Consider the following 16,734-nt stretch of genomic DNA (forward strand, 5'->3'; position numbering starts at 1 on the left):
TCCCCCCCCCCCGCCTGCCCCGGGCGATCTTAAAATGCTGGCGGGCGGGAGCGAAGCATTCGCTGCCGACCCCCAGCATTTTAAAATCTCCCCGGGACAGCAGAGAAGTCTCTGCTGTCCCGGGGAGATTTTAAAATGCTGGGGGTCTGCAGCAAAGCGTTCACACGGGGACACGCTCGCTCCCGACCCCCAGCATTTTAAAATCACCCCGGGAGACGGGGGAATTTTAAAATGCTGGGGGTCGGCAGCGAACGCTTCGCTCCCGACCCCCAGCATTTTAAAATCTCCCCGGGACAGCGGAGGCTTCGCTCCCGCCCGCCAGCATTTTAAAATCGCCCCGGGACAGCAGGGGCTTTTAAAATGCTGGCGGTCGGCAGCAAAGCCCTCCTGTCCCCGGTGCTTGCGGGGCGGGAGGTGGGAAGAAGGGCTTTTCTTCCCAGCGCCAGCCTTCAGAACAGCCTTCTGAAGGCTGGGGGTGGGAAGAAAAGCCCTTGTTCCCCCCCCCCAGCCTTCAGAAGAGGTCGGGGGACAGACTGTCCCCGGACCTGGTCTGAAGGCGGTTTCCCTAGGAACGCATTAATTGATTTTCAATGCATTCCTATGGGAAACCGTGCTTCGCAAGACGAAAAACTCGCAAGAAGAAAAAACTTGCGGAACGAATTAATTTCGTCTTGCGAGGCACCACTGTAGAAGGTTCAATGCTATTATTACTATTATTTCTACTAATAAAAAATCACACCAGATGTCAGGATGTCTGTCTTATCAACAACTGTTTCTCTCACTCTCTTAAATGGCCACTGTTAATAATGTAATTAGAACCATTTTTACTTTCTGTATTCAATTTCCTTTTGAGCTCTTGGTTTACAATTCTTTCCTATCCCCCATACAGCTATAACTCAGGGTAACATTTCATGTATCTGATGGACTACACTGCAGTACACACAAGTTTATGGTATAATACTCAAGTTAGTTTTTAAGGTTCCACAAGAATTTTTTTAACTTTGTCTATACCAGGCGTCTACAACCTTTAAGACAAAAAGAGCCACTTGGACCCGTTTCTGAAGGAAAAAAAACTGGGAGCCGCAAAACTCGTCATTATAAAAATAACTTTTTTGTCACTTTTTAAAATTATTTCTTTGTTTGACCCCTCAGAATTACTCCTCCTCATAGAAATAAACGTTAAATTAACAAGTTACCTTTTTGTGTGTGTGTGTTCTTCACTCCCCTTCAAAGCAGTGACCAGCGTACATTCCTCCTTTCAATGCAGTGACCAGCGTACATGCCCCATACAATGTAGCGGGCGGGTGGGCGGGCGGGTGGGTGGGAAGGTGACGTCGGGACGGTGCGTGACTAACGCACGCACTGCCCCCATGCGACGTCACAGCCAGTACAGCGCCCGCCACAGTGGGGAGTGTCGGGGTGCACAATGCGCCTCCTCCCCTCGCTAGTATCCGCCCCGGAGCCGCGGCAAAGGTGTAAAAGAGCCACATGCGGCTCCGGAGCCGCGGGTTGCTGACCCCTGGTCTATACCAAGGATACCAGATTTTTTTCAATGAATCCGGGGACACTTTTCAACTTCAACGGATTTTGTATGGGGACTGATTTGTAAATCTGGGGACTGTCCCCGGGAAACAGGGATGTCTGGTAACCTTAGTCTATACGACTGTGTGCTTGGGTGTGTATGTGTCAGGGAACTGCCATCGCAGTCAGGAGTGGAGGAAGGGCTCCTGAGCGATGCCGGAGAAGGTCCCAGCAGGAAAAGAGGGGACTCAGTGACCGGGGAAGGAAATCAGCGTTACACCAGGGAGAATGGCGGGCAGAGGCGGGCTTCGGGCTTCGCCAGAGACCAGCGGGGAGAGCATTGGTCCTCCACTGCCCACACCCACCCTGCGCAAAAGACTTCCGCGCAGGGAGGCTAGGCGGAGACTATCCGTCAAGGAGCTTTTATGTTGGAAGAAGTTCAGGAAACGCCCACTGACGGATTCTGCCAGTGACTGAGACAGACGCGGAATCAGGACTGTGCAGCCAGGGAAAGGTTTATCCAGGCAACCTCACCGAGAGTGGCGGCAACTTACGCACGAGCAACCCCCAATTCCCATTACAGTATGCTTTCTTTCAAAAAGAACAACAAACACCTTCTCCAGCACCCAATGCAGCACCATGCAACCGCTTTAGAAGGAAGGAAGGAAGGAAGGAAGGAAGGAAGGAAGGAAGGAAAGAAAGAAAGAAAGAAAGAAAGAAAGAAAGAAAGAAAGAAAGAAAGAAAGAAAGAAAGAAAACCCTCCACCTACCCAGCATGTAACTTTTAGTCACGTGGTTCTCTGGCTGGTTGAATTTTGGTGTGGGGAAGAGGATCTGCACCTGGGTTCATATATTCACCCAAACTTCAAGATCTATGCATACCTTAACCCACTGGCAGAGGAAGGGGGGTGTAGGGCATGCAGCTCACCCTGGGTGTCATCCCTGAGGGGGGTGACATTGCCGCCCCCCCATGGGACACTCGCCATGGCTGCCCCCTCCCAGGATGCTAGCTCTGCCCCCAGGTACATAGCATGTGCGCCGTTCCGGGGGCCGGAGCAGCTAGCTCCACCACTATCTACTTGTCTGCATTGGTAGACAAGGAGGAAAAGGCCAGTTTGAATAACATGCTCCAGAGGATAATCTGATACACAGCTCCACCATTTTGAAATGAATGGAGCCTGATACCATAAGAAAGTCAAGTAGTAACATTTACAGCATGTTTAAACAACTTAGCGGTACTTATGATTTAAGACTGACAAGGAAAAAATGTATGTTGGGGGCAAAGACAAATGAAAGCCAAGATAGCACACCAATGGATTGTAGTTTTTCAGTAATGAAAGGGTACACTTCAAATACATTTTTAACTCAATCTCATACTACTTTGAAGTAATAGATCTATTTTTTAAAACTCTGTGTAGGATTTCAGCCTGCATTTGCTCCTATCCAAGGTTCTGAGAACACTGTGAGAAACATTTATTTGGCACATGCCTATAGGATAATACTCCCATGTTTATCTCTTGACTAATACTCTTACCTACTCTTTCAGATGAGTAAACTCATTCAGATGAGTATTATAGTTACTGGATCACAAAGTTAATATGCCCCGAGTTATTGTAGTAAAGGTTTTGAAAAAGAAAAAAGAAACCTGAGTTTTACAAATATGAATCCCCTATGCCACAAGGCTAAGCCAAACAATGCCCTAAGAGACAATGAGCAAGTGTGCAGAATAGGGCCTTGGCCCTGCTGCTTCAGCACTAGAAGACTTTTCCGAAAGAAGACTTGCAGTAATGTACTTGTTAAGAATCAGGCTGTAATTTGCCTATTAAGGATAAGAACTGTTACTGTTTACTGAATTAATCTGACCTTAATTGGGTAATAAAGGTGACAGAATACCCTTCAATAAGAAACTATTTACACTTCAACATATGAAGTGTGAACAGCAATGTGAACAGCAACATTTCTCCAACATTAATTTCATTTTAGATCTGCTCTCTCTCTCCTAATGGAAGTCGTGTGTACACAAACAAACAAACCCACTGAGAAGGGCTAAAAGAGGGGCTCACATCTTGCTAAGTAATTTGAGACTTCTCACGGTGAGCCGGGTTAAGAACTTTTAATGATTAGTCTACCAAATTGGGGTGGTCAGAATTAATTATGGAGTCATAAGATGTATTAAGGGAAGCAGCCCTTCCTGGGCAGTTTCCCTTAAAACAAAAAAGAGCAAACCCCACTTGTGCTAAAAAATGAACAACTGGAGCATAAAGAGCCTAGAAAAGTCCTCATGTCTGGTACTGAAATTACTGCAGGCTTAGTGTTGAAGCAATTTAACCATGAACTGGAGCTATTGCAAGGCAATTTGCTCTCTGGGAAGATCTTGCTCTTCAACTCTGAATGCTTCTTACGGGAGCCCACCTTCTTCTGTTGGAAGCAGCCCAGAGTGGCTGGGGCAACCCAGTCAGATGGACGGGGTACAAATAGAAGAAAAGCTGAGTTTGGGTAGAAGGGCCATGGTGCACACAAGGAAACCTGCTTTAGTCTTACACCCCTGCATTCTCACACTGCTGCACTGGCATGGCATCTCAGAAGCACCACCCAGAAGGCAATGGGATTCTGAGCCTCTGGTGGAGGACTTGACCCCCAAGAGGACAAGCGCCAGTAAAGGAAGTAGTTAAAGAAAACAGAATACAAAATGCTGACTAAAGTAGTCCTACCCGCAATATACAGACACTGTTCTTGTCCCAATTCTGAAAAGTAGTAATGACCATGTATGGAATATTAAGATCTGTCTCATTAGGAAAAATGCCTTCTAACCAGGAGGGAAGGGAGACAGTCTTGGGCCTGTCACTATTTGGCCAAGGAGAAATCCCTACTGTCTCTAATCAAATGTTCCCCCACCCCAGCCCTTGTCAAACTAGAACTTAAGTGGTCAAACAGCAGGCATTCTCAATCAGGTAAACAGATTATATATATATATATATATATATATATATATATATATATATATATATATATATATATATATATATATATATATATCCCTGTCATACATCCTCAGTCTCTGCCAAGACCAGATTTAAGTGGCCATTTCTTATCTTATGGTCTCGGCAAAATGGTTATTTTCCCTAATCTCAATCAGAAACTGGGTGGGATGCTTCAGCCTTATCACAGAAACTCCATTGCAAACCAAACTAAATGTAAGTGCTTCAACAGAACATTTTTAAAACAACAACGACAACCCTGTAATTCTGCCCTGTGAGTGCCAGTCCAGAGGGCTCTTTGCTGCATTTAACATGCTGATCAACTTCCTACCTGGGTAGGCTTCTGCCACCGGCCTTTCTTCTTTGCTTAGGAGAATTGAGGAAATGGCAAGATCAGCCCTTGAGGGACAGGGAGTCATCAGCAACTTCTCTGCCTAATTAAGTAGTGGTTTGATAGATGTGACAAGGAGTTCCATTCAGCTTTTAACTGAAATGATGATAACTAAAATACAGGGCCCTTAAGGGCGGCTATAAGTTTTAAGAGGGGTCTGGAGGCCACGCCGAAAGATTTTCCCTCCGCTCTCTTTTACTTTCCGGTCTCAAAACAAAAAGCACAATATATAATTGATATATTTTCCCCAAAGAGGCTCCATTTAATGGGGGAAAAGCTAGGTCAAATAAAAACTGTTGAAAAGAAATGGTAAATACAACTGTTTCCTGTATTGAATTTCCTGTAATACTATTGCACATAGTTTTCACTTTTACCTAATAACCTGTTAAATAATTGCTGCAATCTTTCATTTGTTCCCCTTTTTCTTAAAATAAACAGTTTTCTTGATTTCCAATATATAACAACAAATACACAAAGGGGGGGGGGGAATGCAAATACAAAACCCCAACTTACTCCCTTCCCCTCTCCAGAATAGATCAGTCTATTTAAGTTTGCCAAAGTCTAGTTTGTGATTTTGGTGGCTGCCATTCTTCAGGGTTATCAGTAAAGTATTTTATAAAATTCATTTGCTAAAGCACTATGGCAGCCCATTTCTCATGATTTGAAGAACAATAGGATCATGAGCAAAACGGATCATTGTCTAATAAAAATCCTCTCTTTCCAAGATGCTTTCTAAAACAAGAGCCACAATGAAATACAGAATTCTTTTACCACAAAGTAAAGCTGTGTGTGGTATGTGCCTAGATACCTTGTTTAGTACTGCCTAGATACAGTACTAAACAAAAAACGATTCCACCTTCCATCTGCCCTCACCTATAAGAGAAATCATCCACTCTTGGGATGGGTAGAAGAAAGGGAAATCTCCCTCTTCAATTCCTCAAAACAGTGAACTGTGCTGTTTCCTTTTAGCATATTTACTTGAGGAATGAGTCTTTCTAATTCTTCAAGCACTGACCACCGCACCTCACAACCAGTAAATTTACTTGAAGTAAGAACAAATGCATCTCATTTCACAAGAAAAGGGATAACACATGTCACAGATATGCTAAACAATACGTGAAATGAAAATCCTTCTTTAAAAATTTAAAAAATCATTTTATGTGTCATTCCATTTGTAAATCACCTCGAGGTTTTAAAAATGATTAATAAATTAAGTGTAAGAATAATAGAAACAAGAACGTGGAAACAGAGCAGATGATTTAAATAGGCAAATATATGGAGATTTCCTCAATCTGCACAAGTTATTTTGCTCATAGAAGCTTCTTGGTTTACAATATGGTCTTATATCCAGCCTAAAAAGTAACAAATATAATAATTCAAATTTGTTTGTATTCCATCAATTTTTGAAGTATATACAAACCATAAACTTATTAACTTATAGCATTTAATAGTTTCATATGCTTTAAAAATTATGGATTTGTTGCATTTGGCTCTACAAACAATGCAGAAAATATATTTTGAAATTATGGTAAGATGTCCTGTATTTCCTACCAGGATGTGCTTGGCACCTGACTAAAGTGGTTTTTTCCTTAAACTTGCCTTTTCTTTCTCATAGTGAAAAGCTCATTTATTTAAAAAAGAAAAAAAATTGGTCTATCTGTGCAATCCTAAGCATAGTTATTCTGAAGGAAGTCTTGCTGTGCTCAGTGGGGCCAATTCCAATATCAGTGCACACAGGACTGCTTTAGGGTGCATCGTTTCATACTACTTTCACAGAAAAGCTTTGCAAAATCTGCTGTTCATTAAATATATCTTCACATGATTTGTGGTCCATGTTCAGAGCTTTCTGCAGAAACAAGTCATGCATATTCTGGAGAACACAGAACAACTACTTGGGCCAGCTGTGCACTTATGTAACCATTGAAGTTTTAAAAATCTTGGCTCTGCCCATGCAGAGTGAAGATAATCGGAGGCTGTATAGCCAAACGAAAACCACTTATGTACTAACAGAGAAGGATACTGTCAGGGGACTGACATCGGATCAGGGGAGGGGGGCAGGGCAATACAGAGAGCCTCCGGGGTGGGGAAAGCCAAACCTCCAGTGAAGCAGAGGGGGAAGGGGGAGCCGGGCGGGGGGGGGGGCTCGAAGATGCTACTGAAAGCCCAAGTGCCTCACCTAGCCCAGCTGGCCAGGAAACAGACATGCTGTTTCCGTCACCCAGCTTGCGCAGAGGGGAGGCGGAGATTTGGGGTGTCTAAGTTCTTACGTTGGGGAAGAAACTGGAAGGGGCCACTCCTGGAATCTGCAAGTGACTAAGAGGGACATGAACTTTGGGGTTTTACACTGTAAATAGTTTGCACCAATAAAACCTGTAAAAGACAGGTCGGAGTCCTGCCTGGTTACTCGGGAGCAACCACCCCCACACCTGACAGACACCATGTGTGAAATACAAGAGGAATTTCAGTTTTTAATAAGCATTTATAAACACTGGCAACATGGCAGTTACATACCTTGGGAGAAGAGGAAAGCTCCTTCAGTGCACAAATAGCTGACTTGTTCTCACTTGTTTCCACTTCTGTCTTTGGTGAGAGAATTGGTGGTTCAGGAGCTTTTCTTCTTCTCTTCCTTTCCATTTCTTGCAGCGGAGTAACTTGACTATTAAAAGCAGAACTTGATTTTGGTTCATAAAATGGATTTGATCTAATTAAAAAAAAGGGAAATGAATTTATTTGCATTTTCAACATAATTTTTAGAAGGCAATTGTTTTCACAAGTGATTCAAAACTCATTTAACTTTGGAAACAACAAAGCCATGGCCTCACTGATTGGTCTGCTAGTTCACCACCACTCCAAAAAACAAACCATAAAGCCCCTAGACCCTGAAGAGCGAAAGCATGCCTACTGCTAACAGAATATCCAGAACTAAGCAAACTGCAGCCACCAGATTCAAATGAGCCTCTTATTAATTTATTTACTGACATTTATATAACACTTGATGGTTTAAAAAAACACCTCACAGCTGTTTACAAAAAAATCAAACAAGAAAATTAAGGGGGGGAAACAGCAATTGCTTAAAACATAGTTAAAATACCAAACAGATTAAAATTAATATTGATTATTAATTGAAGAACCTTACTTTTGTCTGAAGAGTGAAGTTTCAATATGCATATAATTTAATATGTCAAGGATCTCTTTTAGTTACATAATAATGGAAGACTGAATGGAAATGTAATACAATAACTTATAGTGCAATATTATACATGTCTATTCAGAAACCTGTCCAGTGAGGCTTAATCCTGAGTGTAGCTTAAGGGTAGAATCCTAAATGGTAGAATCCTAAACCGGCTTAATATGGAATGCCTCACTGAACTGGAACTTACTTATGAGTAGACATGTGTAGGATCACACTGCACCTGTTACATACACAATAAACATACACACAAACAAGTACAAGTGCACAAATCCCTTTCTGGCTTAATGTTCCATTAGTTTATATTTTTATTGTGTGGGCTAATGTATTGAGCCTAGGAAAGATTAGAATGATTTTTTGAGGTTACCTGTAGGCCCCCCTCTTTGATAGCTACAGTTTAATGGTTTGTCAAGGAAGATGTGGTTTTACTCTGGCATGGAGTATGATTGTAGCAGCCTTCCTGCTTTTTTCTTACCAATTACAGGAGAAAGAAAAAAGAGAAAACTGCTAAGTTTTGTGATTACGTTGATCGAAGAGGCTGATGTTTCCCTCAAGTATTATTGATTAGGGTACCTAATCTCATATTTATTTTGTTGTTTGTTTCTGTGGCTTGGACATGTCCACAGAATGGAAGATGGCAGGATCCGCAAGGATGTGCTCTACAGGGAGTTGGCAGACCAACTCTGTGTTATAAAGATGTCCACAAACGAGACATGGCGGCTGGAAACATCAACCCCACCGTGTGGGAATCTCTTGAATATAACTGCAGTGCCTGGAGACAGGCAGTCCGTCAGGCCATGTATCCATAGCGGAGACCAGAGGAGGAATGACCCCTGGGAGGAGTGCAGAACTAAGACACGCCATGGTGCACCCGCAGCAGCACAACCGGGTGCCTTCATCTGCAACAAAACATGTTTCTTCCTTATCAGTCTCTACAGCCTTTAACTCTCCAATTGTTTGACTTCACATCAAACACTCCTCCATGGCATCCTGAGACAGACAGATGCCAATAACAATGACTACCATCATGTTTCCACAAGTTCACATCTAATTCTGTTTAAACTCAGGTTGTTAGAGGGGGAAATGCATATGCTGTTTAGCATTTTAAAAACCATAAAAAAATCTCCTGCTTCAAATTCCTTGGATACCATCAAGCAAGTCTCATTTTTTGTACATCTGAATGAATTTGCACATGTTCAGTACAGAGTTATGTAATACTGTATTGCTAGTGTAAACTGTATTCATCTGAACAGAAGAGTGACGTGGACTGAAAATAGTAGGTTGTTTACTGAAAGCTCAAAATTTCACTGTCGAACATATGAAAATAACTCAATTAGCTTGAATTTTGATTAGAAGATATAAACTGCATCTGGTATGCAGTAGACTCAAAGTTGTCCTTCAATTTGTAGAGAACTATTTGATCCAGAGAGGGCTTTTACCATTGTAGGGAGGAGGCAATGATCACATAATTATCCTGTCCTCCAGTCCACCCACCCAATCTGCTCCAGAGGTTGGGGGGATACACTGGAACAGTGTGGAGGATAACATGGGGAGGGAATGCAAAATCATCCAAAAGCACACCCCTTCCTCTATTTGCAGTAGCCTCTGCTTGACTGAAGAGCCTTGCATTCATGGAAAGACATCTATGGATCTAATCCTATACCTCCAGACCAAATTCTCTCCAGAAGCAAGTATAGTTTTAACACAAGCAGAGCACTCTCAATCAAATCTCGTTGTTCTCGGTAGAGCCTTCAGTCCAATTAGTATCATTTTGAAGCCCTAGTTTCATTCACTTAAAAATAATAATAGCATTTTGAACAATCCTTACAGTTCTAAAAATGTTTTCCCCAACCCCTGTGTGTTGACATATTGCCTCCTGCAGCATATGTTTTTATTTAGACAGCCTTTGTTCTTCAGACTGGATATTTTCCTGCTGGTCTCTCCATTTGTATAATTTTTTAGGTCTATACTAGTTTTATCCACTATGCGTGCTATTTTTGCAATTTCTTGCTGTAGGTTGTCTTGAGTAGTTTAATTTTTGAGCTAGAAAGGCGGAATATGAATACTCTTAACAAACACATTTTTTAGAATATTAATGCATTTCCAATCTCTTCTTGCCCTTACAGGCTTAAAAAAAAAACTACATAGGAACAAGCCTTTGACAGAAAAAAGTACCGTTAAAGAGTGAAGTTTGGTAATGATATATCTGGACTTTTGGAAACAGGAGAAAGGAGAGAGGCAGTGAAACAAATTCCAGCCCAATCTAATTCATTAACTGCTCTACAAAGGGGGCTGCTGTTGTTTATTGCAGGGAGAAGATGTCGATCTAGATAAATAAATGAAAGGAGAAACTAAAACAACTAGGTTGCAAAGTGAAAGCACCTTTGAGGGGTTCTCACGTCAGCACCCATCAAACACAAAAAACACGGACCAAATCAAAGCTTAAGGTGATGTCAAAACAAACAAAAGAGACGTGTTCTACTGAAGACAAAGGTGGAAAAAGAATGGTATTCCGCTTGGAATAGAAGATTCAAGACTACCTGTCAATCATTTAATTTTGCTGACAACCTGGTTGAGCTGTCTTCAAACATTAAGGGAGTTCAAAGGAAGGTAAAAGTTAAGATGAAAAAATGATAAGGACAAGGGCAAAACATTATATATGGGAGGTCACAATGTTTTCTTTTGTTCTACAATCTACTACCCCCCTTTCTTTTTTTCTGAAAGAGTTAACCAAGATACTACGTATATTTTGACAATGAACTACCTGACCCTCTGCAGTCTTGGAATTTGAGAACCAACATGTACTGGGGATTTCTCACAGCTAACACTTAGTTGCCATGGGTAAGGGGGCCAGAGCTACAGGAATAGCAGAAGCAGCAGCAACAACAACAAGAATAAAGAAACTGGCATCAGCAAAGAAGCACCTCCAAGAAAAGGGATTACAACTCTCTCAAGAAGTTTTAGCACATTAGATTTATTAAATAAGTCTCATTACACAAACACACACACACCCCTCAGTACCACTGAAGTCAGCATCATACACTTCAAGGAGCTGGGTGTAAGGTTTTGGATTTGAGAAAACAGATGTATAACCAAATTATATTATTTGCTTAGATACAATATTAGAGTTTATGATGACAACCTTAACGATTAACATATTTTGCCTGTGATAAAAAGCAACCTTCACAAGCTCTCTTTTTCATACAACTTTCTTTAATACTTCTCCATTCAACCAACAGCTACACAAGCAAAATGAGTGCATGCACAATGAATGAGATGGAAAGAAATACTGAAAGGGCCAGCGTGCCATCACATAGACCAAAGGGATTTCCCTCATCTTGAATATTGCAGGCAAGGCTGGTCACCCCATCTTAAAACAGACATATAGTAGGAAAAATAGGATGATCCAGAGACGCATGATGAAAATGATAAGAGATATGGAGAGACTTCTGTGAAAAAAGATTGAGAAGATTAGAAACATTGTTTTCAGAGAACAAAGAAAGAACAAATTATAAATAAATGTTTTGGTACATAATGAACTGCGTCCCATTTAGTGCTTCTCGTCCTTCAGCAGAAACTTAAGGTTGGGGGGGCCTTTGAAATCTGGCAGAAATACATATTTAATACAATGCACTAATTTCCTCTGAAACTCATTTGCTCTTATTTTAATTGAATCCTGGTACACAGTAAGTCTCTGAATCAGGCAACTGTATACACACAGAGAAGAACTGTGGGTTACTAAACAAACAAACTGCCTAACAATAAATTGTCAGTTTCAAGGGGAACTATTTTCCTCATTTATGGTGTTTCTCTGGTCTAATCTTTTACGGCAAACTCTCAGATGAACTTGACCTGCAATGGAACGTGTCCTTGGATCCTTTGGAGCTCTGCCTGTTTAGAGAGGGAGCAGGGACACACTACCTCAACACAGGATTATTAAGCTCCAATTTTAAATTCAAAGCTTTGTCCCCATGCTTCCCACCTTATACTTCTCTCTGGGGTACTTTATCATATTAAATATTGTACAATAAATTCATCTGGAAATCTATCATCTTCCAGTTCTACGGATACAACTTTAAAACAGTTTTAACCACCTCTCCATTCATTAATATAACTGAAGGAGTGGTGATGGGAAAAGGGTGCCCTTTAACTACTTCTGCAACCAGTGCAGAAATCACACATTAAGAATTAAATCCTATTCTCGATATATGCCTCCTAGGTGAGTCATAGAATATGGGCATATCCTACACTTCTACACTGACATAACCCACATACACTTCCACTAGTGGCGATACAGCAGGGAAACTTCATGGTTATACAAGAACAGCACTACACTGATGTATGGAACTCTGCTGGCGCAGTAATCAAATCGGGGGCAGAATCATGGGAGTGTCATGGTTGTAACAGGCAGGAGCAGATACACAAAAAATCCGAGAGTCCCTCAGATCCCAAACCTGCCTCCAACACCAAAGTAATGTAACACAGACTTCAGAGATATTTCAAAACATGCACTGAATTCAATGGAGGAGAAAACTCATTGCATCCTGCAGAACACCTCCTCATAGGCTTCAGACTAACTGTGACCTCATCACAGCATACCAACACAAACCTCAAACAGAAACTCAATAGAAAGCGCTTTATCTTTCTTGTCTCCTGTCATAAACACTTACAGCACTCAAATGAGAACTTTGGTGACTGGAATTGTGAAAAAAGCACTTTGCACAAATAGCCTAACTTCAGGACTTACTGCTCTTTCTCTTACAGGAATTCCATCTCAGGACTCCAGACACACATACCCAAAAACAATTAGGAGGACATAAAAGCTATACATTTGCTTTTCCAACAAAATTTTCAAATCTACCATTTTGCTCTAATCAATTAGAACAACTATCGTATGACAGTAAGTATAAAATGTATGTACCTCTTGATTGTAAAAAAACCTCTCAAAGAGATTTACAAATTATTAAAATAGACCAGTGAAAGTCTGTTGCTGCTTTCTATCAGTTGATAATTTTCTTTTATACTGTCAGCTTCTTGTTTTCATTTGAAGGGTTGGTTGTTTTTTTTTAATCTGTCATGTCTGCATCTATGGCAATGTATTTTATTGTATTTGCTGTCATTTTAGTGTGCTTATATATGTGAAATGTGCTAGCATTTGGAACACAGGGTTTAAAAAAACCTGCACAGAAAAAAGTGCAGAATAAATCTGATCAATATCTTTAAAAGGAAGACTTGGTTTACATTTTAAAGTAAGGTTACCAGACGTCCCCATTTCCCGGGGACAGTCCCTGCATTTACAAAGCAGTCCCCAGACAAAATCCACTGAATTTGACTGAAGTCGAAAAGTGTCCCTGGATTCATTGAAAAAATCTGGTAACCTTATTTTAAAGTACTCAAATATAATCACCTTGAAATGAATAGTAGGTAAAGAAACAATCAAATAAATTATATGAATAGAGCAACGAAGAAAAGGTAAAGCTAAAAGGACCTCTGACCATTAGGTCCACTCGTGACCGACTCTGGGGTTGCAGCGCTCATCTCGCTTTATTGGCCGAGGGAGCCGGCGTACAGCTTCCGGGTCATGTGGCCAGCAGGACTAAGCCGCTTCTGGCGAACCAGAGCAGTGCTCGGAAATGCTGTTTACCTTCCCGCCGGAGCGGTACCTATTTATCTACTTGCATTCTGACGTGCTTTCGAACTGCTAGGTTGGCAGGAGCTGGGACCGAGCAACGGGAACTCACCCCGACCAGACCTTTAAATGCTATGGCATCCACTATCCTAAAGCATGAATATTATTCTGTAATTCCTTCACACCCTCTTATTGTAAAAGCCCACACCAGCTTTTTTTCATATTACATTATCAGCAACAACTACTCAGGGATTTGTCTCCAAGGCATCTGTAAGGTTGGTTCATTCTTGGTGAATTTCTAAGAAAGGAAGCACTGACTTCATGAGATTCTGTAAGGACCTTCATGCCACGACCAACGCATACACATACACTTCCACAGACACAAAGGCCCAATACTCTGACCTGAGGATCACTTACAAACACTGACTAAAGGTTACTGAAAACCGGTCATTACCTACTGAAAAGAAAAGTAGGGGAGTTCTTTCTTTAAAAACCTGCACCTTTAAATATTTGCTCTCCAGCTTTTCTGTTTATTTATCAGTGATACAAGGCTTTATCTGAAACAACAAAGAGTCTTCTGGCACCTTAAGGATCAACAAATTTCATGGACTAAAGTTCACTAGATTGGATTCAGGAAGTGTAGCCCTCAGTTCATTTACACATTGGTGCAAGGGGGGAGGTGTAGATGTTTGAGTTAAATAGCAATGAAATGCAAAAAGGAAAGTGTATGACTATTCAATCAGTGCTTAAATGTATGCAATATAAGAACAGTGACTGCAAAACATAATTTAAATAAATAAATAAATAAATTAACATACCGCCTTTAGCCGAGAATCACAGTTTTACAGTATAAAAACACTAAAATACATAGCATAGTAACAAACAAAACAACAACCCCCCTCCTTAGTCAAAAAGGCCATAGGTTGTTTAATTAGCCAAAGGCCTGGGGAAAGAGGAATGTTTTCACCTAATGCCTAAAGATATGCAAGGAAGGCCTCCCTGGGAGAGCATGCCACAAATGGGGAGCCACTGCAGAAAAGGTTTGTTCTTGTGTTGTCACCCCCTGGACCTCTCATGGAGGAGGCATATGAAGAAGGGCCTCAGGTGATAATTGCGGTGTCCAGGTCAGTTCATATGAGAAGAGGTGGTCTCTGAGGTATTATGGTCCTGAGCCATTTAGGGCTTTATAGGTCCAAACCAGCACTCTGAATTGAACCCAGAAACCAATGGGCAGCCAGAGCAGTTGCACCAGGACTGGCGTTATATGTCTTGTTCCGGTGAGCAACCTGGCAGCTGAACCTGCACCAGCTGAAGTTTCTGAACTGTATTCAGAGGCAGCCCCATGTATAACACTTTGCAGTAATCTAATCAGAACATAGACAACAGAAGTAAGGTTAGGCACTCTGCATCCCTGAAGCCGCCTGAGCCTTAAGTGACATCAGTGAATCCAGAAGTACCCCCAAGCTATGTACCCGCTCCTTCAGATGGAGTATAACCCCATCAAGATCTGACAACCTCCTGTCCATCTGGTCTAGGGAATCGCCTAATAACAGTCTTAGCTCGATTGAGCTTCCACTCACAACTGTAATAACACAAGCATCTTATAAATAGATTGGATCTTATCTGTAGACAGTTCTACCCTCTAGAATTCTGAACAATGCAACACTTTTTAAAAAAATTGTTGGGCAGTTTATGATGCACTATGAGTAAGACAGGCCCAAATGAACTTACAAGGGCTACTGAATGTTCTCCAGAAATACTGTACTGCATTTCAATACCTGAAAATCAAAAGCTATGCACATTTTGAAGATGCTGTCAATTTTGTACTTATAGTTAGTTGATCTTTTCTTATATTAATAATTATTCCTTGATGTTTTAGTCTTACATTTTGCATATTCAAATCTCGTTCACATGCTTAAATTGATGAGTTACTTCAATAAAAATAATTTTTATACAAGGCTGTGGATTTGGGGACTAGTAAGCAGTGGGAGAAGTCATATATTAAAAAGTGGGCAGCCCCCTCACCAATGCAAACTCACAGCTGCCCTTCTTGGGATGGTGCAGCAGGGCCTCCTCTATAGATGTTCTAATCTTGTGGAATCCATTGCCCATGGAAGCCTCTCTCTGACCACCCTTGGAGTGCTGAGGAAAACAGGCTGGCAGGCTGGATCCTAGCCAAAAAGGCCACTGTGATATCAGATGACAAATCAATTTGTTTGTATTACAGAAAATCAGGGTCAAGTGAGGAATGAAGTTACCACCTATCAGCTGATAGGCAGTGACTTCAAGCCCTACTTTCTGTAGGAATTGGCTGCGCTAAGGAGCTCTCCATGGGGAACTCTGCAGAGCAACTGATTCAGTAGGCTTGCTCTGTCAATCAGCTGATCAGCTATGACAGACTTCCTTCTTTGCCAATGAACAACTGGAAACACACTTTTAAGTCTCTACCCACCTGTCCTGGCTCCCAGCTTCCAAAGAACTGAGATTAGGTGCAGAATTCTTTCTAAAGATTATAATTGTTATAATACTACAATATGTACTTCAGGCACTTCAGGCGATGCATGCTGCTAATCCCTGAGTTGTTACTTTGCAATTCAGGCATTGGTAATCCCTCTGCTAAACAATGTAGGTTTCCTAGCTAGCTCAGAGCCATGGAAAGTTGATCCAACCCTTGGCTCCCTCCCTTTCTGTCTTAAATACTGAAGGGGCTGGGTAGGGGGCATTTCTGCAGGCACTCTCTTCTCTTCTCCTGGACTTGGGAGATGGGTGTGTCTCAAACTCCTGCAAAGAGATTGTAGATTGCTGCCAACTTCTGGCTAAAATGGAACGTGCTCACTCATGAGTGGTTCCTCCAAGCAAGAGGATCCAGTGGGATTGGCTGGGGCAAGAGAGCTCACTATGGGATTGATGGTGACAGGGAAACAGGATAGCAAGCCTCCACTCTGGATTTCTGCTAGGAGCTTCCCTCTGGCAGAGCCCCCCACCAAACTCACTGAAGCCCTCCAAGGGATCGTCCTCATCCTGA

The 16,734-nt window shown here is 41.7% G+C and overlaps 1 protein-coding gene across 11 annotated transcripts in view; it reads right to left on the reverse strand.

The window, feature by feature from the left end:
* The window catches only part of EHBP1 (EH domain binding protein 1), a 273,433-nt gene that overhangs the window by 146,367 nt on the left and 110,332 nt on the right, over positions 1-16,734 (reverse strand). For all 11 annotated transcript variants that reach the window (XM_083495129.1, XM_083495124.1, XM_083495130.1 and 8 more), the window contains one exon: positions 7,402-7,591. In XM_083495129.1, coding sequence (XP_083351255.1) covers positions 7,402-7,591 — 190 coding nt within the window. The remainder of the gene's footprint in view (positions 1-7,401; positions 7,592-16,734) is intronic.

This window comes from Podarcis liolepis (genome assembly GCF_965112155.1).
Source record: "Podarcis liolepis genome assembly, chromosome: 3".
Classification (NCBI taxonomy): Eukaryota; Metazoa; Chordata; class Lepidosauria; order Squamata; family Lacertidae; genus Podarcis; species Podarcis liolepis.